The sequence below is a fragment of the Vanessa cardui genome, chromosome 7, assembly GCF_905220365.1.
Source record: "Vanessa cardui chromosome 7, ilVanCard2.1, whole genome shotgun sequence".
NCBI lineage: Eukaryota > Metazoa > Arthropoda > Insecta > Lepidoptera > Nymphalidae > Vanessa > Vanessa cardui.
Genome location: NC_061129.1, coordinates 14,748,748 through 14,773,053, shown reverse-complemented (window position 1 = coordinate 14,773,053; position 24,306 = coordinate 14,748,748). Strand labels below are relative to the sequence as shown.

General features: G+C 36.0%; 4 protein-coding genes across 7 annotated transcripts; 1 reads left to right on the top strand and 3 right to left on the bottom strand.

Moving 5' to 3' along the window:
- Positions 1-1,604: 1,604 nt before the first annotated feature.
- On the bottom strand, positions 1,605-4,557 carry LOC124530813. Of its 3 annotated transcripts, XM_047105126.1 has the most exons (6): positions 4,327-4,557; positions 3,610-3,810; positions 2,925-3,129; positions 2,549-2,779; positions 2,317-2,472; positions 1,605-2,149 (listed from the first exon to the last, which is right to left on the bottom strand). In XM_047105126.1, the coding sequence occupies exons 1-5, from the start codon at positions 4,414-4,416 to the stop codon at positions 2,348-2,350; spliced, it is 852 nt and encodes a 283-aa protein (XP_046961082.1). In that variant the 5' UTR covers positions 4,417-4,557; the 3' UTR covers positions 1,605-2,149; positions 2,317-2,347. The 3 variants fall into 3 exon arrangements, with proteins under 3 accessions (XP_046961082.1, XP_046961083.1, XP_046961081.1); XM_047105127.1 differs by lacking the exon at positions 1,605-2,149 and having other exon boundaries at positions 2,189-2,472; positions 2,925-3,093; positions 4,327-4,553; XM_047105125.1 differs by lacking the exon at positions 1,605-2,149 and having other exon boundaries at positions 2,189-2,472; positions 4,327-4,551.
- Positions 2,189-13,442, bottom strand: LOC124530978. The gene is made up of 4 exons (XM_047105351.1): positions 13,301-13,442; positions 11,055-11,251; positions 10,597-10,720; positions 2,189-2,234 (listed from the first exon to the last, which is right to left on the bottom strand). Exons 1-4 carry the CDS (start codon positions 13,370-13,372, stop codon positions 2,205-2,207), a joined length of 423 nt encoding a protein of 140 aa, XP_046961307.1. The 5' UTR covers positions 13,373-13,442; the 3' UTR covers positions 2,189-2,204.
- Positions 5,060-9,701, top strand: LOC124530812 (importin subunit alpha-4). The gene is made up of 6 exons (XM_047105124.1): positions 5,060-5,365; positions 5,456-6,154; positions 7,036-7,278; positions 7,723-7,995; positions 8,391-8,567; positions 8,709-9,701. The coding sequence occupies exons 1-6, from the start codon at positions 5,303-5,305 to the stop codon at positions 8,790-8,792; spliced, it is 1,539 nt and encodes a 512-aa protein (XP_046961080.1). The 5' UTR covers positions 5,060-5,302; the 3' UTR covers positions 8,793-9,701.
- Positions 13,443-14,207: 765 nt separating the features above from the next.
- LOC124530847 (cytoplasmic protein NCK1) lies at positions 14,208-24,126 on the bottom strand. 2 transcript variants are annotated; one of them, XM_047105178.1, is made up of 7 exons: positions 23,615-24,126; positions 20,923-21,116; positions 20,286-20,543; positions 20,121-20,208; positions 19,830-20,038; positions 19,606-19,753; positions 14,208-19,112 (listed from the first exon to the last, which is right to left on the bottom strand). In XM_047105178.1, the coding sequence occupies exons 1-7, from the start codon at positions 23,717-23,719 to the stop codon at positions 18,900-18,902; spliced, it is 1,215 nt and encodes a 404-aa protein (XP_046961134.1). In that variant the 5' UTR covers positions 23,720-24,126; the 3' UTR covers positions 14,208-18,899. The 2 variants fall into 2 exon arrangements, with proteins under 2 accessions (XP_046961134.1, XP_046961136.1); XM_047105180.1 differs by having other exon boundaries at positions 19,830-20,020.
- Positions 24,127-24,306: the final 180 nt, after the last annotated feature.

Below are 24,306 nucleotides of genomic sequence, written 5' to 3'. Positions count from 1 at the left end.
ATTAGCTTTTAAAACCATTGCTGAAACATTTGTATGTTAAAAACTAGAAAATTGTCATACTTCGTATAAAATCAACAATTTTAAAATACCTTTTAAATTTTTAAAAGCATGTGTATGCGATGGTTGCATTTTATTACGAAAAATACCGCAACAACGTAAAAAACTATATATCAGAAAATTCACGTGGAAATATCAAAGAATAGCCATTCATGCGGCAACAATGCTGCCAGCGTGTATGCACATCAATGGCGCGAAGCCGATGGGACGCGCGCATTCTATAAAATTCAAAAATGGAACTGTAGAAGAAAGCGCGCGTCGTATATTCTGCCAAGTTTTGTCCGCGTACAATGGCGCCACCCCCGTATACGAATTTATTCCCGTTTATTTATTATTACATAGGTTTTGTGCACTATTATGCATTCTTTATAGCAGAGCTTTAAAATTTTACTATAGATAGATCATATTCTTTGACTATCATTGTGTAAATATGAAGGATAAAATATGACGTTTTGCAACTTCACGACAAAGGCATTTATTTGATTTTATAAAATTTAATATATGCACATTTTTAATTTCAATAATGTTGCTTTTGACGCTAAAAATTAAGGTTTTTAATTAATCTTTTCTTCACTAATGGCTCTGATGGGACGTTCAAAGTCCGTAAACTGAAATGGAATTCAAATAAATTCATTATAGGTACTCTTTGGGCTGTAAAAAATACCAGTTGTTTTCTCTTTTACGTCTAACCATTTCACTTGCATGTCACATTAAGATGTCGCTTTATCTACATATAATATTAGATAACAAATACAAAAATCTTGTTAAATATTTTCTTCTGCAATAATCTGTTATGTGCATAAGCTAGATTAATAAATAAACGTAACAGAAAATGCCACAATTACTCTGTTTTTGATATAACACAAGGATTTGAAAATAAAACTCATTTTGAATACATAGACATTTATTCTATGGCCATAAAATATTACAAACTAAATAGTGGATTACAAAGGCGGTACTCATATAATAAATAAACTTATCACAAACAATAATCACCGTTAAGTAAATTAATATAAAACTTAACTTATAAAAGATTACGTCAATAAGTAAACTAAAATACAAACTAAATAACACATGATACTTAATTTAATAATTTTAGTAATACCGATGATAATCCATAGACAAGTAGAGATGATAAACCGTCTTTCAGCGTCATTCTTCTCTCTATGGTACCTAACGATACCGCTACGTGTCTATGGTTTTACATAGACTTGATTTTCAGGACTTGGTCCTTAGAGATAAATATTTAATATACTTTTATTACATGGATGTCACTTATGTGCGTTTATTAAGGAATATATTAATAAATCACTAGATTAAGTGAATACACTTACATAATAAGGAACTAAATAGCTCTATTTAATCAATAATTATAAATGCATTAATGAGTAGGAAATAATATCTTTGTTTTAGATTAAAGCCAGCTTTGTTTTTTAATATTAATGAACGGTTTTTATCATTGACCAATACATTGTAATTTATTTTATATTAGCAGGACATGATTTCCATTGCTAAAGCTTATTTTATTTTATTTATTTATTTGATTATGATTATATTGAATTCCATATTGGGCTTTATATCCCATCAATAGATAGATGTTCCCTCGTTCCCAACCCTTTATGATTTAAAAATGTTCATCATTATGAAAAATTATCACTGACTTAGCTTAAATAAAATAAAATTAATAGGATGGCCATAATGATAGTCCAATTGATATTCTAGGATTATATATAGACAATAATAGTGTGCAGAAACATGTATCACGAACTAATTCTAAACATTCATATAGATAGAATGAGTCGTGGACATAGGAATATTTACCATCCTGTTACATAGCTAGTAGTTACATAACACCTTCATATACAGATATATATTTATGTATTTCCTTCCTGTGTCATATACCTTACAGTTCAAATTAATTTTAAACAAATTTCTATGATTTATTTATTCCCTAGAAAACAACGACTGTGTTTTTAAAGGACGAATGTCTTCTTTATTTAAATATGATGATATATTTTAAATTTTCTCTACCTTACCACAAATTCTACGATCTCCTAAGCTATATAGGAAAGTTACTTGTGACTTTTATAAGTCGTTTAGATTCCAATAGATGTTACCAATTTTTTTTTTGTTTTTACTGTGCCACTTTAGTAAAATAGATGGACAGATATCGATACCTAGTAGTGGCACCAATTTAGGATACAGTCAATAATAAGAAGGCATAATACTCAGCCGGGTAATTGTATCGAACTCGCACCGCCGAATACCCTACGTCCACAAAGTTGGTAGTTTAAGCTTTGTTCTGCCTCTCGTACTCCAGGATCTCCGGCAGGTTGTCGATCTTGATCTCCTCGACGTGCCGGCCCGAGAACTGAATGTAGTCGTGAGTCGGCTCGTCGGCTGACCGCTTGCGGACTACAATTTACAAAAATATCAATTTTAGCAGAGAGCAGGAAACGCTCGTGGTCAGTCGTGAACGGCTGGTACGCACTGGCCTGGTCGCGGTGCAGGCGGTACACGGGGCGCTGCGCGCAGCGCGCGGCCAGCTCGGCGGCGGCGCGCCGCAGCTCCGTGAGCGCGGGAAGCGCGGCGCGCAGCGAGCTGCGCACGCGCGACACGTCGAACTGCGCGCCGCTCTGCAGCCCCGAGATGAACAGCTGCGGCGTCAGCACCAGCTCCGGCTCCAGCTCCATCACGAAGCAGCGGTCGTCGTCGATTATGCCTGGACGGGGCCGAGGCGGGCCAACGTTTGATTACTTAGCGGGCGACCTTCATTAATACTAGACGTGAGTGACGAGGCGTAAGTTAGTTGCCGTTATATATATATGCTACGAGCCTAGTGTCTGGTGCGTATATTATTGACTGACCGGTGGTGTTGTCGTTGAAGTCGTGTATGAAGTTGACGCGGTGGCCGTTGTTGACGACGGAGATCTTCTCGACGGTGTCCCCGATGTCGAGCTCCTCGTGCAGCGCGTCCTCCAGCTCGTCGGTGCCGGAGTGCTCGGCGTTGATCAGCTGGATGTCGTCGGTCGACCACTGCAGCGGCAGCGAGCGGAAACCAGGGTCGATTGTCTGATTGATTATTGTTATTCTTAAATATTTAAAATATCATTAACAGTTACATAATGTTAATGATATTTTTCATTAATGTTTAATGTAATAGAAATTTACAAAAACTGATATAATTCATAAATAAACTATATTATATGATATATGTTATATGTACCATTCAAAAGATCCCACTATAAAGCAATCAAGAATTTAAAGCAATAATAATGAACAAATATTCACATAAACATTCATATAACTTAAATACAACTCTCTATTCAAACATCAACAATATAGAATTTCATTGGATTGTTTTGTATTATGAAATATGAAACTAATATTTATTATTAACAGCATTTGAATTGAATTATATGAGACCATGATATTAGTAATATCCTGTTTACAAAGCAGTCATAATTGCTGTTTATGTTGACATTTTTAAACTTATAAGTTGATAAAACAAATATTTTACACTCTTAAAAATTATTAATAAATAATTAAAACCTCTTTGTCATCACTCGGAATCGGTATGGAGCAGTAGCCCTGGTAGCGACGGATAGTTGTAGGCCTCAACATATCTCGGCACAGCAAGAGACCACCGGTGAAACCCAGTAGAGCAAGTAGAGTTGCAGTAAGCGATAAACACATCACTCCATTGGATGAACGCTTCGGCCATTCGGGACTTGAATGTATTTCAATTTTTTCCTAAATATCAAAGCAGTGTTATCAAAATGATAGTTTATACAGTGTTCAGAATATCCACAAGAATGTGTTTCAATTCAAAAACTTTTTAATCGCCTTAAATAGTCTAATAATTAGTTCCTCGATGTATTCGCCAATTGCATTACGTTTAAATGTAAAAAGGGCGAGACACTATATACCTACCTATATATATAAATATATGTATTGCGGAAATGAAGCGCAGTTGCACATATTATTGTTAGGATGATATATCTTCTCATTAATTTACTTCTAGTACGAGTATTCAATATTAATTGGAGATCGATATTATACTTATTATTTCTTTAAGGTATACGCATATAAGTCAATCAAAGAAAGTATTGATTTTACTCTCTATTTCACTATGGACATAAAAGGACTTATAAAAAAGATTTCTACAGTATTTAAGCGACTAATATAAATATAAATTTACTCGAGGAATTAATAATAATTTATTTGATTTTTCGAAAAATAATAAATAAAAAATTAGTTAATACGCACCTCGTCACCGATTGGTTTTTCAACTAAAGGAGCATCAGTAATTATCTCCGGTTTCTTAATAATAGCACTTGGTTTTGTTAAAACAGTCATGGTTAATTACTTCTTCAGTACAAGAATTAAATGGAAAATATTTCAGAAAGAATCTGCAGATCCGCCGTATTAATTTTATTGTATTGATCGTTGAGAAAGCAAATCAAAACAGTGTTGACTGTTAACTGGCTAATAAATGATTGCCAGCTGAAAATCTAAATGTAAACAAAGATACCCCAATAAGTAGTATCGTAACCATTTGTAAATTTACTAGTTATTATAAAAACTTATAATATTTTATTGTTAATATATATTTTTAAATGTTTTTTGAAGAATATTACTAATTGTCATTACATTCATCTGTATTCTATATTAATAATATTAAGAAGTAAAATTTGTTTGTTAGAAAAAAAATATCTCTGTCAAAATAACATCAAATTAAAAAAAACAAATATTAAGTTTTATTTGTAGGTACATAAAAAAACTCTCATTTTAAACGTACACCTTTCTAGTTTATATTAGTCGAATGTGATCATAATTAATTTCGTATACATCTATTAAATTACATACAAATTACTATAAAATATAATAGAATTAATGATATTAATATTTATTTTTCTAAATTATATTGTGCATACGTAGCCTATATAATAACTAATTAAGTTTCTTTATGTATACAGCTTAAAATACCATAGACAAATTTTGATAGAAAGATGTAAAATAAATTATTTATGGCATTAAAAAAGAAAGAATTCAAGAACATAGGAAGAAAACGGACGGTTTCGTTTTGTGGAATATTCTATGGAGAGGTTAATGAATCACCAACGCTTATAGTGACGTTAAAACATGTTTGATTAGTTATCTACATTATTCTTTTAAATTGTTTCTTTATTTCATTGTGTACTACGTATAATCATTTGGCCACCACGACTACGATCACAATAAAATGGCGACTGACCAAATGAAACACCGCATGCATGTTTTCAAGAATACTGGCAAAGATGTTGATGTAAGTATACAAATAAAAAATACGAACATAAAATTATTTATATGAAAATAACAATCTAACTGGATAACATGTTTGCGTGGGTTATTTTAGGAAATGCGCAGGCGGAGGAACGAAGTGACAGTCGAATTAAGGAAGAATAAAAGGGAAGAAACGCTACAAAAACGAAGAAATGTTCCCGTTAGCTACTCAACAGACGAGGATGACATCGATAGGACACTGGCATCTACCGACTTGCAGGAGTTGGTTATGAAAGCAGCTAACGTTGAAAACCCCGCAGCGCAGTTGGCAGCCGTTCAGCAATGTAGGAAACTGTTGTCCTCCGATAAGAATCCTCCTATAGACGACTTGATTAGAACTGGAATACTGCCTATACTCGTTCAGTGCCTTTCGAGGACGGATAATCCGACCCTACAATTTGAAGCTGCATGGGCCTTAACAAACATCGCGTCCGGTACGTCTGCACAGACCAACAAAGTTGTTCACGCCGGTGCGGTGCCTCTCTTCCTGCAATTGCTCATGTCCCCTCACGAGAATGTGTGTGAACAGGCTGTATGGGCCCTTGGTAACATTATCGGTGATGGCCCAGTACTGCGAGACTTGGTTGTCGAACTAGGAGTGGTCAAACCCCTTCTTAGCTTCATTAAGCCAGACATCCCCATTTCCTTCCTTCGCAATGTGACATGGGTTATTGTGAACCTGTGTAGAAGTAAGGATCCACCACCACCAGTCAAGACTATTCAGGAAATTTTGCCAGCCCTGAACATGCTCATTACACACACGGACACCAATGTAAGTTTGCTTGTCTCTATTTACAAATAAAAACATTCAAATAAATAACAAAATTGCATAACAGTTATAGTTACTTTTTACATCATGCAAGTTGGTGACAGGTAGCAAGTGACCAAAATCTAAATTATTACAATAATTTAATAATTTACTACCTATGACATTAACATAATATATTGTTTAAAAATATGACATGAATATATAAATAAAAGTACAATTAACCTAAATAAGCATTGGCTGAGTCTAATTATGTTGTATTTCAAAGATAATTCTCAAAAACAAAGAAAAGATATGTTTATTTTTGCAAATTGATCCATTGATTAATGTATTCAAGTAAAAATGTGTTTATTTTAATAAGCACAATAGTTAAATCTAGTCTTATAAAAGCATTTATCAGACTTTTTTTTATTTTGAAATATTCTTTTAATTTCAAACACCTTAATATTGTTCTAATGTGTAGTGTGGATAAAAAGAATAAAGCAAATTTTATAGTTTTGTCAAATCTGATTACAGTTTTTGTACAATATAATACAATACAAATGGCAATTTTGCCAAAGCTATTTTGTGTATTTATATTCTTGGCTTTAAAAGTATTTTATAGTATTACCAGTTACTTAGGTCCAACATACTCTTGGGATTTTGAAAGAAAGTTTGAGACATTATCAATATATTTCGTAAACTACATTACACAAAATAAAAATTGACAACTGTTAGATTTAATTCAATATTTTTCACATCAAAATGACTAGAGAAGCAATATAATTATCTCAAATATTGGTCGAATGCAAGTCACTCTGTCTAATTTGCTACTTAATTACCCTAAAAAAAGTCAATTGAAACAAGAAAACTTGTAAATATTAATCCTATGTTTATTTTTATTTCAGATCTTAGTAGACACAGTTTGGGCAATTAGTTATTTAACAGATGGAGGTAATGAACAAATCCAAATGGTTATTGATTCTGGTATAGTCCCAAAGTTGATACCGCTGCTATCACACAAGGAGGTTAAAACGCAGACAGCTGCTCTCAGAGCTGTGGGCAACATTGTAACAGGAACAGATGAACAGACGCAAGTTGTGCTCAATTGTGATGCCCTATCTCACTTCCCGGCCTTATTGTCACATCCAGTAAGTATTTTCTTCACAGCAATAGTTTTAGTCTCATGTATGATTTTTCTCATTATGCACAATGAATTGGATCAGTAAAACCTTATAAACATCCTAGTCAAAGGATTCCTATCCTCTTAAGGAGGCTGTTTAATAGCAAATAAGAATCTATTTTTGTGGAAAGCTCAGTCTCACTAATTTCAATGGAAGTCAGTCCCTCTAAACAGCTCATGTATTCCCAAAGAAATTTCATTATGTTAGAGTTATTTTAGCATGCATTAATAACATGTCATAAAATGGTGTATAAGATTATCTTTATCATTTTTTTATATATATATATATATATATATATATATATATATATATATATATATATATATATATATATATATATATATATATATATAAAAAGCAATAAAACCGTGATAATCTGGACAGTAACAAAAGTTATCTGTGAATCAATAGAAAGAGAAGATCTGCAAGGAGGCGGTCTGGTTCCTGTCCAACATCACAGCGGGTAATAAGCAGCAAGTACAGGCCGTCATCGACGCGGGACTGCTGCCCAAGATCGTGGAAAATCTCAGCAAGGGCGAGTTCCAGACGCAAAAGGAGGCGGCGTGGGCCGTTTCCAACCTCAGCATCAGCGGCTCCAAGGAGCAGGTAGCCGCGCTCATACAGTGCGGAGTCATCCCGCCCTTCTGCAACCTGCTCTCGTGCAAGGACACACAGGTCATCAATGTAAGTTGAACAATAATTTATTTACATTCATTTATTTTTACTCTCACCTCATATTGAATAAAACTTGCTGTCTCTTTAAAGCTTTGTGTTCATACTCAACATAATCAAACAATGTTTTTACTACCTTCAAAAGTTTTATTTGTTAAAATTAGACAGTTGATAGTTAATTATGGTGATTTCTGCAAAGAATCAGTCAATGTCTCCGTTATAGATCATCTTTATGCCCAGAAAACAAAATATTGTTAAAGGTTTCGTTTTGTACACAGTTTAGGTAGTAGATCTTATTTATATATTTACTTACTTAAGTTATAATAGTTTTGCAAACTTAAAATACATTAATGATCATCCAACTAATTAGTTACAAGGAATATTATAAACAAGTGTTGTCGTATCAGGTGGTGCTGGACGGACTCAGCAACATGCTGAAGATGGCGGGCGACAGCGCCGAGCAAGTCGCGACCATGATCGAGGAGTGCGGCGGCATCGACAAGATAGAGGAGCTGCAGGGACACGAGAAGATCGAGATCTACAAGATGGCCTACGACATCATCGAGCAGTACTTCGCCGCAGAGGTCGGTCTTCACTAGTGCGAGGATTTTCGAAACTAGTCGTATTGTTGCAATATTATACATCGATATTACAAAGAAGCATCATATAGAATATTGTCTATTAAGCCGGAGCGTTTGTTATATTAAACTCATAATTATTTCTAGGAGGAGGATGCGACGTTGGTTCCGGCCGCCGTCGACCAGGCCTTCGCCTTCGAGCCGGCGAACCACGACGCCTTCCGCTTCTGAACGCGCCGTCGCGCCGACACCACCGCGTCGCCGCCGTCACCGCCGCCACCGCCGTCGCCGTCACCACCGTCACCGTCACCGCCGCCGTGGCGCGAGGGCGCTGCGGCTGGGTTCACGACTCACTAATGAATTAAACTGCATGCGAATCTATTTGTCGACGGTTAATCGATGAGCTTCCGATGAAATGTGTTATGAAATGCAAAACTTTCTTACGATATTCAATTAATTGCCTGCGAGCCGATACAGGTACTCGATTGACTCGTCATAATAGAATCGTGTCCGAGTAACGTTAACGACGGGATCGGTCGGTGGCTAAATTTGTAAAAATTACAGTCCAGAGTAACATTTATAGCGGCCGTGCGCGTGAACCATTGTTAAAATGTTTTACGACGGGCGTCCCGAGCGCCGCCCGTCTTCATGTTGGTATTCAATTCATAGGGATATTTGATTGCGCTCGCTGCAGCCCGGCTAGCGGAGCCGATAGTGTATCATAGTAGGTTCCGGTGAGTTCACGAGCGACTCTAGTTTACATGTAATCGATTGTTATTCGTTTTCTAAAATCGTCAGATATCGATAATCGAGCGTTATCCGGCGAGAGGTTCGGGGCGAGGCGCGAGTGATACGACTCTATTGTGATGTTTGAAAATGTTTCATTTTGTTTTTCGTTTTCGTATATTATAGAGAGGACGAGAAGTGGATAGCTTTAAAGTTAAGTGCCGCGACGTACGCGAGCGTGTACTCCGCTTACCGAAGATATGCTTTTGATATAACATAGTATTTATGTTTCGATTTTTAACCCGGAAGCGACCGTCGTCGGCGAAAGGCCGGCGTGTCGCCTTTTATAGTTGTGAAATTATGTTCTGACATTGAACCCATTTGTAACTATATATCAATAAATTCTGTCCAATATTACTTGTATTTTATTTAATCATTTTCACATTAAAATATTGAAGGCAGCTTGAGTTCATCCTCCAGTGTTTCGAAAGTGTTGTTCGCCTGGAAAAGAAAGACATCTTTACGTTCTTAGACTTGTAATGAATGTTGTTAACGTTAGTTGTTGCTGCTTTGAATTATTTCGGTAGTCAAAGAGATAATACACCTTGTTCTTCACACGCTTTATATTTATTAGTAAATTCAGGTTTATTCACTTTGATAGTAATAATTAAAATTATTAATTATTTTCCAGTCTATGTAGGAGTACAGATAAATAAATATATTTGACATATCGTCTAGATTGAAAAAAATCAGTGATTTTCCTTTTCTTATGTTTGACTACTTCGTTTGAAGGGAGCTATACTCCAGATTAAAGGACTTTAATTACTCAAAGAACATTACAGTTCACTTTACATTGAGCAATACATATAACTTATATACAAAGTTTGTTTTAGTGTTAGAATCTGAATTTTTTCCATATATATTTTCGGTATTAAAAATTTTATACTGGACTTTATCCTTCAAAACGAATTTAGTCTATACATATAATAAAATTGGAGTGTCTGTTTATAATATTAAAATAGACTTTTCTTACTAAGACTTTTCTTACTTGAGTAATGTATATACATATATATGGTACATATACCAAAATAACATTTTTTACAATTTTTGTTTGTCTGTCTCTTTGTACCGGCTCATCTCGGGAACGGCTGGACCGATTTTAACGGGACTTTCATTGGCAGATATCTGATATAATGAGGAGTAACTTAGGCTACAATATATATATGTATTTAAATTCAACCACATACAAGGTCGCGGGCACAGCTAGTGAATAATTAAATTGGTATGATAACAAAATACACCACGGGACCTTTTTCCGGTGCTCGCAAGCGTAGCACCTGACGGGCGGCGGCGCCTCGGCCCGCGGGGGCGCCTCCGCCCGCCGCGCCACGCCGGCGCCGCTCGCGCGGAACAGGCCCACTTTCTGGTGGAAGCTATGGGAATCAGTCAATTATTTGAGAAGTATTTTTGTATTAAGCGCAGATTTGTCATTATTTTTATTAAATCCAAAACAAGTGTCATGAAAATACTTTATACATACAAATATATCATTATTTTCTTATGACACCTATATACAAATAGGCGAGTGTAATATTTATTACTAAACGTTACACAGCATTCGCCATATACATTACTATTTAAGTAGGAAAAACAGATGTTTCAATGGGGAATATTAATCCATATCACATATCTTAAACCTTAGCAATGGTTTTATTAGGGCTTTTGTTTTGGCATATAAATTAGTAGGTACTAGTGGAGCAAGCGTACTTGGGCAGTGGGCGGTCCCAGTGGTTGTCGAGGCGGTTGACTGCCATGAGGCGCGCGAGGCGCTGCAGCAGGCTGAAGTTGTCGGCGCACAGCTTGTCGCGGCGCTCGCGCTCGCGCTGGCACTTCTTGAGCTTCAGCGCCACGTGCGCGCGACGCGCCGGCGCGCCCGCCTGCACCGCCGCGCGCGCGCACGCCACCTGCGACACACGCCCGCCGGTTACGGGGACTCGCATGACTCGATGCGGCCCGCGGTCAATGGCGTAACTATCGTAGGGCAGGCGGTGCAGTGCACCAGGGCCCCCGAGCTCAGGGGGCCATTAAACTAAATCTTAAGCTTCTTAAAGGGTAATTATTAGTTGAAGGGGGATGGGAAAGAGGGGGTGAAGACCTGATTCTTTTTCTGTGCACCGGGGCCTTTCCTCAACCAGCTACGCCACTGCCCGCGGTGGCCGACGACTGACATCTAGATTGCATGTTATTACGACAGGATGTAGACATCCGTTAGGATTTTACGAATTTCCATCTCTAAAAGGGTAAAATGACGGTTAGAAGTTTGTGATTTATAAAGAGCGGGTAAAGCCTCAGTTTCAGCAGGTATTTTATATTTTCTGTCTTTTATTTGGGATAAGATATCTTTATCTAAGGGATCTTTTTGATATCCTATTTAATTAATCGTAAGGAATGAGTGTTTTGGAAAGCTATATATGTACTTATTTTAGTGAGAACAATTTAAACCCTATTGGAAATAGGGTTTAAATTGGTGTCTACGGTGTTTAATAGTACTTCAAAATGTTGTATATACTCATAAAAAGCCACAAAAATATATTTTGCCAAAATAAACATCTTTTCTTGCCCGTAAATAATATTAAAATTTATTTTTATTGCCGCAAAAAACGCTGTCAGTCATTTTGGTGACGTCACACTTGCATAAATAACAGTTCATATTCATAAATACGACCGGCATTCAGCTTTTACAAATCCGGTTTGCTTGTGAATAAATAAACACGTACAAATAAAATTTACTTTGTTTTTTTTATTTAATGTTAAAGTAAATCCTTGAAGTTAGTCGATATAGTTATATAGTTTAGCTGTTCATAACTTAACACTGAACTGACCGTATTTGCCGCACTTACGTCACACCATGGTGGCCCGTGTTTTTATAGATTAAAATTATGACTTCCTAATTTAATATTATAAAAAAAGGCCCCGACGAATTGAGAACCTCCTCCTTTTTTGAAGTCGGTTAATAAAGTAATAATATGCTTATTTTAATTTTAATATGATTATATGACTCAAAATCAGAATTTTTAAGTATATTTCTATATAATCTTTATGTTTTATCAACTATCACAATTTATATTTCACCACCGATAGTACCCTATTGTAGGAGATATTAGGTCCTTACAAATGAAATTAGCGTTAGTGTAGCACTCATTGGTTAAGAATTCCAAATTCAAATTTACAAATTCGTTTAACTTGTACATTTAAGTTTTGTAACTGGCTTTTCATTGATATTTTACTCATTATGTTTTTTTGGCGTCGTTTATTACCGCACAATTGGAAACTTGAAATATTACCACCAGCGGCACCAGTCCCTCAAAAACAACTCGAAGGGTTAATGATGTGTACGGCGCTAGTGTCACCAAAGAAAGCAGGATACTTTATTGGTTTCAACGTTTTCGTTCTGGAAATTTCGACCTTTAGCTGTCCACCGTAAGTTAGCTGTGGACAGCTGAAGCTGGACAGCCGAAGGAAAATAAAGAATTAAAATATAATATAAAAGCGGATACATTACAAAGCACTACATACATAGTTGTAGACTTCGGGGTAAGAGGTAAAACCGTATGTAACCACTCCAAGCATAAAGGAAAGTAACAAACTTTAACGATGGGCACCTCATGAATTGAGTGATTCGAACTTGCAAACACGCGTCGACAGTTTACTTTGCTCAACCGACATAATAATGAAGATATTTTAAATAGAATTATTACTTGTGATGAAAAATTGATACTGTACGATAGTACATACCGTACTCCCTGAACTTTGCTCGATCAGGTTACTATTTGTTTTCCGGAATTTGGAAAATTTCTTATAGGAAAAAAAAATCGACTGACCGATGCCATAGTCCAAACCACCTTCAAAGAGATAATTGATTCTCACCTCCATGGCTCTTTTAGTAAAGGGATCAATGAAATACCTATGAGATGGCAAAAGTGCAACTTAAAATATATCACAAATTGAAGCACCTTTTGTCGATGGTCCTTGTATCGACGAACTTGCCACGGCTGCACCAGTAACATTTCTCTCCGAGATAACATTATATCTACGGTTCAAACACTTAAATGAAGACGACTTTTAGACCCAAACACGAGCAATGGTTAAATCGATTAGATACGTTACTATGAGTTCATGTTATACCTAGTTACTGTTTAATGTTTACCATGACTACCATAAGAGAATGTTCGTGGTAATTGCTATAATTATAGGGTATTTACTTACGTAGAATATAAACAGCTCACCGTATATAGTTAATTTACTGGTTAATCGTGTACACTACTTATAACTCAGCATTTATTCTATCATTTTCTATTAGTACGGTCAAATTTGCTTCTCATCTAATATAGATCCTTGTTGATTTTTAATTTTCTCATTTGATGCTAGCCCTCGAGCTTGACCTTACAACCTTAAAGTTACGACTTGTATGTCAGCTTCATTGCTTTTCTTTGTTTTATTAAGACTTTGATTATATATTTTACCTCGCTTACAGAATAGCTGAGCACAATATCGCACACTATTTAAAGCGCTATCAAAACAGTAGATTACTTTTATAGTCGTAACGCTATTACTATCTATATTTAATCGAATACCCAGATATTTTAAATGCAACAAACATTTTTTTTAAACCCAAATCATATTCCGTTTTACAACTGACTCCTTAGACGTAGATCTAAGTCAATTCATTCTATAATTAGGCCTTTGTCATATAATAAAACAAAAAACAACAACAGCCTTTAAATTTCCCACCGCTGAAAAGGCCTCCCTTGAAAGAGAAGGTTTGGACCATAATCCAGCACACTGCTCCAATGCGGATTGGTAGATTAAACCTTAAAAATACTTTTTAAATATGGAAAGGATAAAAAGGAAACACAGTTGGCAAATTAATAAATAAATTATAATGTTAAATATTATACACTGCACTTACATTGGTATCATAATATGCTCGTTACATCAGATAATTATACACGAAAACATACAAACGCGTGGTTACATACAAATAAAAAATATACTTTGTTGAGCAATATAAAAATAAAAACCGAATCACTCTATAATCTAAACCTATATTTACTATCGAATCAATGATCATGTTACATTTAGATTAGTCTGAAACGGCGCGAGCGGTCGGTACGACGTACCGCAAACAATCACTCGCAGATTAAATTAAGACAGACGGTGAAAAGCGTAGGAATGTAAGTCGGCATTAATTTCTGACCACGTGGCAATGTTTATTCATAAAGCGTTAGAAAATAAAGTCAGCAATTTATCTGTGTACTTAAATTTTTAATCTTTACACAAAATCCACACAGACACTCAAACAATAATAAATTTACACTATACTTTAATTATCATTTTCAATAATACATAATATTCCAGTGCCGCCCCAAGTATACTTTCGGTTATGACTTCATTTTCATGGGAAGACTTACTTTAATTAATAATAAGCGATTAACGTGGTGTACCGGACGAATGGCGGCTATGGTGACCATCGGCTCGAGATATACCTATACATCTATTTGTTCCTAATAAATTTCTAAATTACGTGAGTTATCTCGCATTTAAAAACTAATTACAATATTGAGTATAAAACGTAATAAATATATCAAAAAGATCTAGTAACTTACGATCCCTCCGCTTTGAGATATGACTTTGCAATGCCGTCTCGTAGTCGAATCCTGACTAGCAATTAATTATTACATATATGTATATATTATAAGTGTTTAGGAATGCGGTTCAATTTGAATAACCAAGTCATACCCCAAACGTATCACATTATAAACCAGCGTGTCGTCGAATAGACGCCTTGAGAATGATTATATCCAAAACAAAATGTACAAAAAAAATTATAAGATTTATTTATAAATGGAAATTCAATAAATGCAAGTTTCAAAATAATAAACATTAAAAACATATTCGACTAACAAATGTACAGCGTACGATAACCTTAATGCTACGTTCGCATACAAGATGTCTACACTTGGTGCTTTCGTTACAGCTGGAAACAAACAATCGTAGAAAAATAAATCGTCCCGTTTCGTTGGAGTGATTAGCGGCGGACTCTAACGTCATACTTACTTGGATTCGTGAAAGGTTCATTAAATTATGGTTTACCGTAACATATGAGTAATGTTTATCTAAATAGATAAATTCAAAACTCGTCGGTAAATTCGTATGGAAAATTTGATAAACTACCTAAGTGTTATGGTTACAATGATAATTATCAAAAAGAATAATTAATGAAGGATGCATTTTTATGTTCTTTTTTTTTTGGAGTTATTTTTCTAATTAAATGATCGATTTGGCACGAAAATCGAACATTTTCCCGGCTCAAAGGGAACAGGGACTTTTGTAAAAGTAGTAAAAGCGACACAACCGAAATAAAGTACAAAATAACATTACAAAAAGAATAATAGAATACTGAAAGTCGAGTCGATATAATTTGCTAAAGAATTTCTAAAGAAATGTCTTAAAAACAACACAAAAGCTGCCGCAAATAAACTTTACTTACAGATAATAAAATATAATGAACACTTATAGGGATTCTATTTTACAGATAACATAAAAATATGCGACTATTATTTTATCTGTATCCACTCCAGATAATAATAAATATACATGCCGTCATATTGCATTGCTAAGTATTGAGTAAATCAACACGAAGTATTGTTGAGTAAGGGCTATTTGAATTATGTAATGATCAGAGGGACTGAATGGTGATTATAATGTAATGTGTGGTATAGCGGCGTTTTCAATTAAGTAAACAGCAATTTCTGAAGTTGCAATGTTGCAATCTTCCATTACACAATGTTAGTTATAGAAATTGTATCACTAACGCGTGGTGACAATGCAAATTGACGATTTTTTTATGGAAACGCGGCTAAAAGTCTAACACTACAATGAAGGGCGTCAGCCTATCAAGAATTTTGTATAACAACATAATAGGGCATTTTCTTGGAACATCGTGATGAATGTGTGAGTGTGCAATGTCGTGGTGTGTGTGTGTGTGTGAGGGGGGGGGGCGTTTGTGATGTCGGCGTGTTGACTAGCGACAGTCACGTCGCGGGACCGCGAGATTCAATCCAGACGCGCTAGTTTAAATTTTACGAGAATATTTACAATATTTTTAGACTAATCACTTTTCCCTAAACGATTGAATAAACTTAATTAAACTAAATACAATGAGCGATTTTGCAGTGTCATATACAAACTGAAACCAACTTGAAACATTAGTTTTTTTTTTAAAAGCTCAGTTCCCTTAAATACTATTAATGAATACAGTAAAAGTATTTGTAAAAATATATAATAATTACATAACTTAAGCAAGAGTTGTTTTTCCCGAACATTAATTATATTATAATAAAAAAATAATAAAAAATTATATATATAAGAAAATAAAACATTCGTATAATTTAAACTTGCGCGACACATTCACGTTTGGGATTATCCTAGTTCGTTGTAAATATATTAAAATCCATTCTAAGATCATCATCATACCCTTCAAAACAATGGGAAACAGTTTTAAATTAAATGGTATTCTTAAATTAAAGTTTAATTTGTGACAAAAGTATGAAAATAAGGCAATAACAGATGCGAAACCGGAACCAATCATAGACAATATCGTATGGAAATGAGCGCTCAACTGTACCGTCCTCGTATTAAAAGCAAGTCGATAAAATATTTACCTTCATTTTTCTATCGTATCTAAATTATGAAATTCGCGTGTATAAATGCTATCTGCTATGTCTCATCGTAGAAAAAGATCCCCGTATCAAAACGACATTCCCATCGAGTGACTTATAATAACTTATTTGCCAAACATCACAAATTTGCATATGCATATAGTTTTTTACATACGAGTGTATATCACATGCCCGCACGAAGCACTCGCCTACCTGAGCTTACACTAACGCGTCAATACGGCCGGCCATTGCGCGCCCGACACCCAGACCCCGCCGGCGATGTCGGTACAGCCGAATACATCGATTACTGATTCGATTCGATTCGAGTGATCAACATTAAGACAATGTATAGCTCCTATGAAATATTTTTTAATTAAAAGTTTCAAATTTGTCTAGTAATCGTTATTCGGTCTCCGCTTACGTATTCAATAGTAATCGACATTGTAAAATCGAATAGATTTAAAAATCGAATTATGCGAATTCGTCACATCACTACGGCGTCCGTTCCCGTCTAAAATAAAACGATAGAAGAGAACGACGTCGGTCCGGCGGGCACGCAATCGGACATACTTCATCGTCGATTACCCTAGGTCTGGGTACACACTTGGAGTAAGTTTGCTTGTTATTTTAATATAAATTGTTCAGTGTGTACGCAGGCTAACTATGGGACTATGAGTACATTACATAAAACACAGTTTATCTATATAAAAAAAAAAAACATTTAAAAATTACGCTACATTACTTACCAAATAATATGATATAGAAATCGCTCTTACGTTTATTTATAATAGAGAATGAAGAAGCCGTTTTTGGTTTATTATTGTAATAATTATAATATTTTGGCGTTGTATCAACGCCTTATTATTCTACATAATTATATAATTATCGGGGACTCCGGATGTATACACCCCGTTTATAGAACACTCTATATGTATATCTGACGACACTGCACGTGACCTGCTATGACTTTTGTCTGTGAACGTTCTCGCTTACATCACTTCATAATTTTTAATTAACATTTTTCAAACAATTTCATTATTATGAGAATTATTCATAATTATTTGCGTTGACAACATTTAGTAACGGCAGATATTGAATGACCTTGAAATTTTACTACCAATCCTTCAGAAGCCTCATTAAAAATAAATGTATATTTGTTACAGATTTATAATACTATACTATATCGAATTATGCTTCTAAAGCATTAGTCTCGGCGGCAGTTCGCAGGCAGGCTGGCTAGCAGTTCACGCGAGTGTCGCTCGCATTAAAGTAACTCGAAGTTGAAGCTTCAAAACGTCACTACGTGTGCGTTCGACGTCTACACTAATTAATTTGCCTAAACCCAATTAGATTTGGTTTACTTGATTAGGATGCATAAGTCCGTCCAACATCTTACCCCTATACCTACAAATTGCCTTCAGGTTAAAATATACGAATTCGATGCGGCACTTGTCTAATGTTAGGATGTTGATGATCGATTGATTGATGAGATTTGGTGGCTTTATCATTGACTACGTCATTACCCAATTGTTTTAACTAAATGCACTTCTCTAACCAAGATCAAACGAAAGGGAAAGCCCTCAAATGCTTAGGCCTCATTTTTAACTATTAATAAATTATTAGAAAAAAATGAAGTAACGCAATTTATACAAACCGTAATTGTATAATTCGTTGACAAAGTCGTAAATAGTAACGCATTAACATCGATTGCTAACTTTCACATTCGAAAAGGTCGTAACGAAATTACCGGATTTTTAGCAAAACTTACTTTACTAACGGAAGTTTATTTACAAATTGAAATCGATTAGTTAATTTTGACATGGCAATGGAGATAAGATAAGGCCTATGATATACTGAGGTATTTCCAGGTCGGAGGCTCGAGTCGGGGCGCTCAGCAGGTGGGCGGCGCGCGCGGTAGCGGCCGCACCAAGTACAGCTTCTCGCCCTGCTTGTTGGTGTAGATGGGCGCGCGCTGGTAGTGCGCCACCAGCTGCTCCAGCGTGTTGAACTTGCGCTGCCCGATGCAGTACAGGCTGCCCTCCACCTGCACCCGGAAGTGCTTGTTGCGCCCCGGCGCCTTCAGCGACACCGAGAAGTCCCCGACCTGAAACCGCCGCCGGACACTCTCACTCGACCGGCCCACCGAGGCACGACCTGCGACACCGACTCTACGACGTCGGCCATTAATGTTACAGTGGCTCGGTGGTCCACATATTCTATAAGTAATTTATACTGTTCAATACGGTGAGTCGAGATGGCCCAGTGGTTAGAACGCGAGCATCTTAACCGATGATTGCGGGTTCAAACCCAGGCAAGCACCGCTGATTCATGTGCTTAATTTGTCTTTATAATTCATCTCGTGCTCGGCGGTGAAGAAAAACATCGTGAGGAAACCTGCATGTGACAAATTTTATAGAAATTCTGCCACATGTGTATTCCACCAACTCGCATTGAAACAGCGTGGTGGAATATGTTCCAAACCTTCTCCTCAAAGGGAGAGAAGGCCTTTAGCCTAGCAGTGGGAATTTACAGGCTGTTGACGTTGTTGTTGTTGTAATACGGTCTAAGAGGACAGTAATGTATTCGAGCGGGCTCACATTGGTCTCGGAGTCGCGGATGAGGAAGTCGCCGTCGTGTCCGTGCTGGTTGAGCAGCGCGTCGCAGTGCGTGCGCGTGATGGCGCCGTAGTACCACGCGCGCCCCGCCGCGCCGCGCGCGCCGCCCGCCGCGCCCTCGCCCGCCTCGCTGCAACGCGGCCCGTTAGTACACGCACTGCACTCACACACTGACACTGCGCTCGCCAGCCGCGCGCGGCGCTCACCTGTAGGGCTGCGTGAGGTAGTCGGCGAGCTCCTGCAGGTAGTTGCGCGGCACGAGGCCGATCTGGCCGCGGTTGTCCCGGGCGCGGTACCACTCGGGGTCGGACGGCGGCCGCTCGATGATCTCGAGGCGGTCGCCCTTCTCGAACGACAGCTCCTGCTCGTTGTTCGACGTGAACGAGTACAGGGCCACCTGGAACGACGGTACATGCTGACAATTCAAAGTATTAATCACCTTGTACAGTCCGATCAACCTCAGGGCCCTATGCGATTCGTAGGATTTGACTACTTACAACGATATCCAGGACGTTCTCGGCCATGGCGTACGTATGCACGGTGTCCTCGTTGTCGCCCTCCTCGCTCGTGTAGTTCGACGGGAACCTGGACAAGTTTCGACGGTTGAATGGGTGTCGGCGGCGAACGATCGAACGATAAGCATGCAACGGATAGGCGCGCACCATCCCGTGTGTCCCTGGTACTGCCCCCGCCACCAGCCGTCGTTGCTCTTCTCGAGGATGAGGATGCGCGTGCCCTTGGTGAGCGACAGCTCGTCGGGCTGCTGCGCCTGGTAGTTGTACTTGACGACGGCCGTGCCCAGCGCGTCGGCGGGCTCGGGCCGGCGCGCGCCGGGCGACTCGGGGCCGGCGCCGCGCACGGGCGAGCTGTTGGACGGCAGCGTCTTCGAGCCGGAGCCCTTCTTCACCTTCTTTTTGATACTGAAACATGAGTAATATTTGGGTGTTAGAAGCGATTGCACCTTTTCAAATTTGTTTTACCTTGCATCCATTAGATTTTTTGCCGTCGCGATTACGACACTGATACATGATATTCAGATCTATATTATAAAATGATCTATTGATCAACATATTAGTAAATATGTTTTTCGATAATTAATCATTTTACTGCATAAGCTATGAAGCAGATGATAGGTAGTCTTTGGGCCGCTGAATATAGCTATATTAAAGTGCATCTAAGTAGTTATGCAACTCGTTTCGAGCGCTCTTTATCCCACAGTAATACGATTACATCGTCAGTAAATGTATTTTCCTTGCATTGTTATTGAAAAAGAGACATACTAAATTAGAGTCAACCCACCTATCGAAGAGCGAAGGTTTCTCCTTCTTGACATAGTTGCTGGGCACGTAGCCGGACTGACTGCGAGCGTTCTGCACGCGCCACCAGTGCTTTGAATCGTCGAGGAGAAGATAACGTTCGTTCTTCCGCAGGTCCAGCTCTTGAGCGCCTTGTGCCGCATAGTCATACTTTGCCACTACGTAGCACACATCGTCCTGAAGATGAAAAATGTATTTTGTTTAATTTGTGCTGTATGTAATCAAATATATTTTTAAAAAAAAGCAGAAACTAAAAATGACTAAGTAAGTTAATGACGCACGTATTTTTATTTCCGAGTTTAACTTTTCATTTGACATTATTGTCAAATAATGTGGACAGTGGAGGTAATGAGTGATAGTGACACTGGGTTTATATAATGGATGAAACACAATAACTTCATAACTTAAGTGGTATATTAAGTGGAAATATAATATAAATGAAAATAAATATGAACAAAATGTAAATAATAATGAGTGTGAGTTATAAATTTATTGTGAATAGATCATTATAGTTTCAAATTGGGTAATTGTTCATGGCAAAGTCAAAATTTTATCATCACAAGTTAAAAGAATGAAGTATCAAATTTATTCCCAATGATTTCTGTGGTTGCACATAATTTGGGGTCGGAGAGAAGTTCAAAATGCATTAACCATTTCAATGATAATATTAATAGATCTTAGGTAACTAATATATTTTCCTACTAAATAAGAATGAATATTTACTAAAGTAAAGGTAGGTAAAGTAACAACCGTTTACCACATTTTCTACTGTTATTATACATTACTTATTTTATTGTATCCCAATTTAAAGAGGAATGAACCAGTGTAACTACAGATACATTAAACATTTAGTTGGCCAGTGTCAAATCTAAGGTTGAGCCAAGCTGTACTGAATGCACCTGTGTTAAAGATAATTGAGAACTATATAATCTTCAATGAATGGTTGACTACATTTTGTAAAAAATAACTGTCAGAAATCAAAGTCAGGTTTATCATATGATCACAATTTGAAATTGGAATCAATATTAGATAGACCAAACAAAACAGTGATTTTGAATCTACATACCTATAAGAAAAACCACTATTCAACTGAAGATATTTGCCAATCCTTTATTTCACATGCTATTCCCATTTTATGTTAATTCTAGTAATAATAAAAGTATTTTATTGTTCTTTTATTTCAATTAAGTAAATTGAGAGTTAATATAAGTATACACTGCTAATTTTTTAGTAAAAGATAAGCAGAATAAAATGAGGAAAGCCAACCCAAAAAAAGGAGGTACATGTAGTAGTTTTCAATACAGGTTATTGAATATTTAAATTGAAATTCTTATACAAAACTGATCTAAAGTCTGACATTCATAGATATTTTTTTAAATAAGATTGTTTATTAATTGGACCATTTACCAATACATACATATCTCATTAATATTTTCTATCTTAATTTTACATATTTCATTTTGATTAAGTGTAATTTATAATCCAATCCAATGTAAAGTCATAGCTTCATGTGCTTTTCTAATTCTGCAATAAATAACTAATCCCTAATAACTTTTTTTTTAATGGTGTTTATTTGTGACAAAATAAGGAATTTGTTTCATAACGAATTATTTTATATGGATGTTATTTCAGCAGTGATTTCATCTTTATATGTATCATATATTAAACTATTCATAAGGATGGTTTTATTTGCTCACAGTTATAAGAAAATTTTCCCCTTATTTTATGCATACCTAGTTGATATTTTAAAGAGAGAACTCTTTTTACAGGATGTCTACAAACTACCATATGTTACATAATTTAATGATATTAACTTAGATTTAAATGTCTTAAATTTAATAAAAATTAAATCTCATGTATTCTATAACCTTATGATAAGAATTCATTATTTTAAAGTCATTAAATGTTTAAATTACAGGATTTTAATCATATGACTGTGATTATAATTATTCAGTATTGATAAAACTTAGTCTATGATTTTTTTTCAATAATTAAAAAACATATGCAATACCTCTCGTATTGCATATTGAAAACTTGTTAAAAATATGAAATATATGCAAGAATTTGATGAGAGATCTTAATCTTAGTTTAAAAAACAAACTAAGTACTGTTAAGTAATTTATACAGTATATATATTCTCATCATTTTGATTTTCCAGTCAATTCATAATTTAACTTTTAAACACCTTGAGCATTTGTAATGACATATTTTGACCTTAACTGAGTTATGTACAAAGACACTATGCAATGCCTTCACACTCCTACACATATGAGGTAGGAAGTTAGGAAGGTTAGAACAATACAGTTAAGAGAGAGCAAAGGAAGTACTAATATTAATTAACATTAGCATAAATTGTGTAATTACAATTTACAACACATGCCATTGAACATTGCTGGAAATAGCAGTGTTGAAATGTTTTACATTTATTACATACATTATACAGAAATAATTATTTTTATTTATAATTAATAAATAATTAGATGATACTAAGAATTATATACTCTAATTGTTATATATAATTCTTGGTGTCATTTTGATATTTATCATCACTAATTTTAGAGGTATACTATACTGAGAAGAGATATATTTTTTTAATATTATTTTGAATTGAGTATTGATTTAGATTTTTTTCGTGTAAGATATTTCTGGTTTAACAGATGTATTATAAATTTTACCTGGGTGTTCTTCCCGTGCCTGGAGTTAGCCATGGCGTGAGGCGCCGGCAGCGGCTTGTTCGCCCACACCGAGTCAGCGGTACGCACCGACCGCGTCTCCAACATGACACCCGGGAACCCTCGCTCGGCACTCGCCGTCCTCACTGATACATTTCGACCGACACCACTGCACTGCACCACACTGCACCACTACACTTTTACACTTCTTACACTATTACGAATATTGGGAACAGCTAATTCGCTGTAAAAACTTGCAATTGTTTGTAATAGGACGTGCGAAAATACGATCGAAAGCTATTTGACGATCAGCAAGAGATGTATACTACGACTGCATTACTCTCACTTTCTTAAAGCTATCTTATAAGAAATGTACTTATTAATATAATGTTAATCCTGTATTCTTCGGTTTCTATGTAATTTTCACACAATATTATCACATTTGTAATGTTTAAGAAAATTTTCACATCAGTCGGTGGGGCAGCGACGAATCAATAGACAAAAGAAAGGATTTATTTTTATTGGTCGTGAATGACATAGACAAAATGAGAGTTGGGTAAATGAAATATTTTTTATTAATTAAAATTTTACTGTTTAATAGCATTTCAACTATTTAAGCAACATTATAATGTATTATAAGCGTTAATAATATATTACAGATCAAATCATTAATTAATTGTTTTTTTTTTTTTACT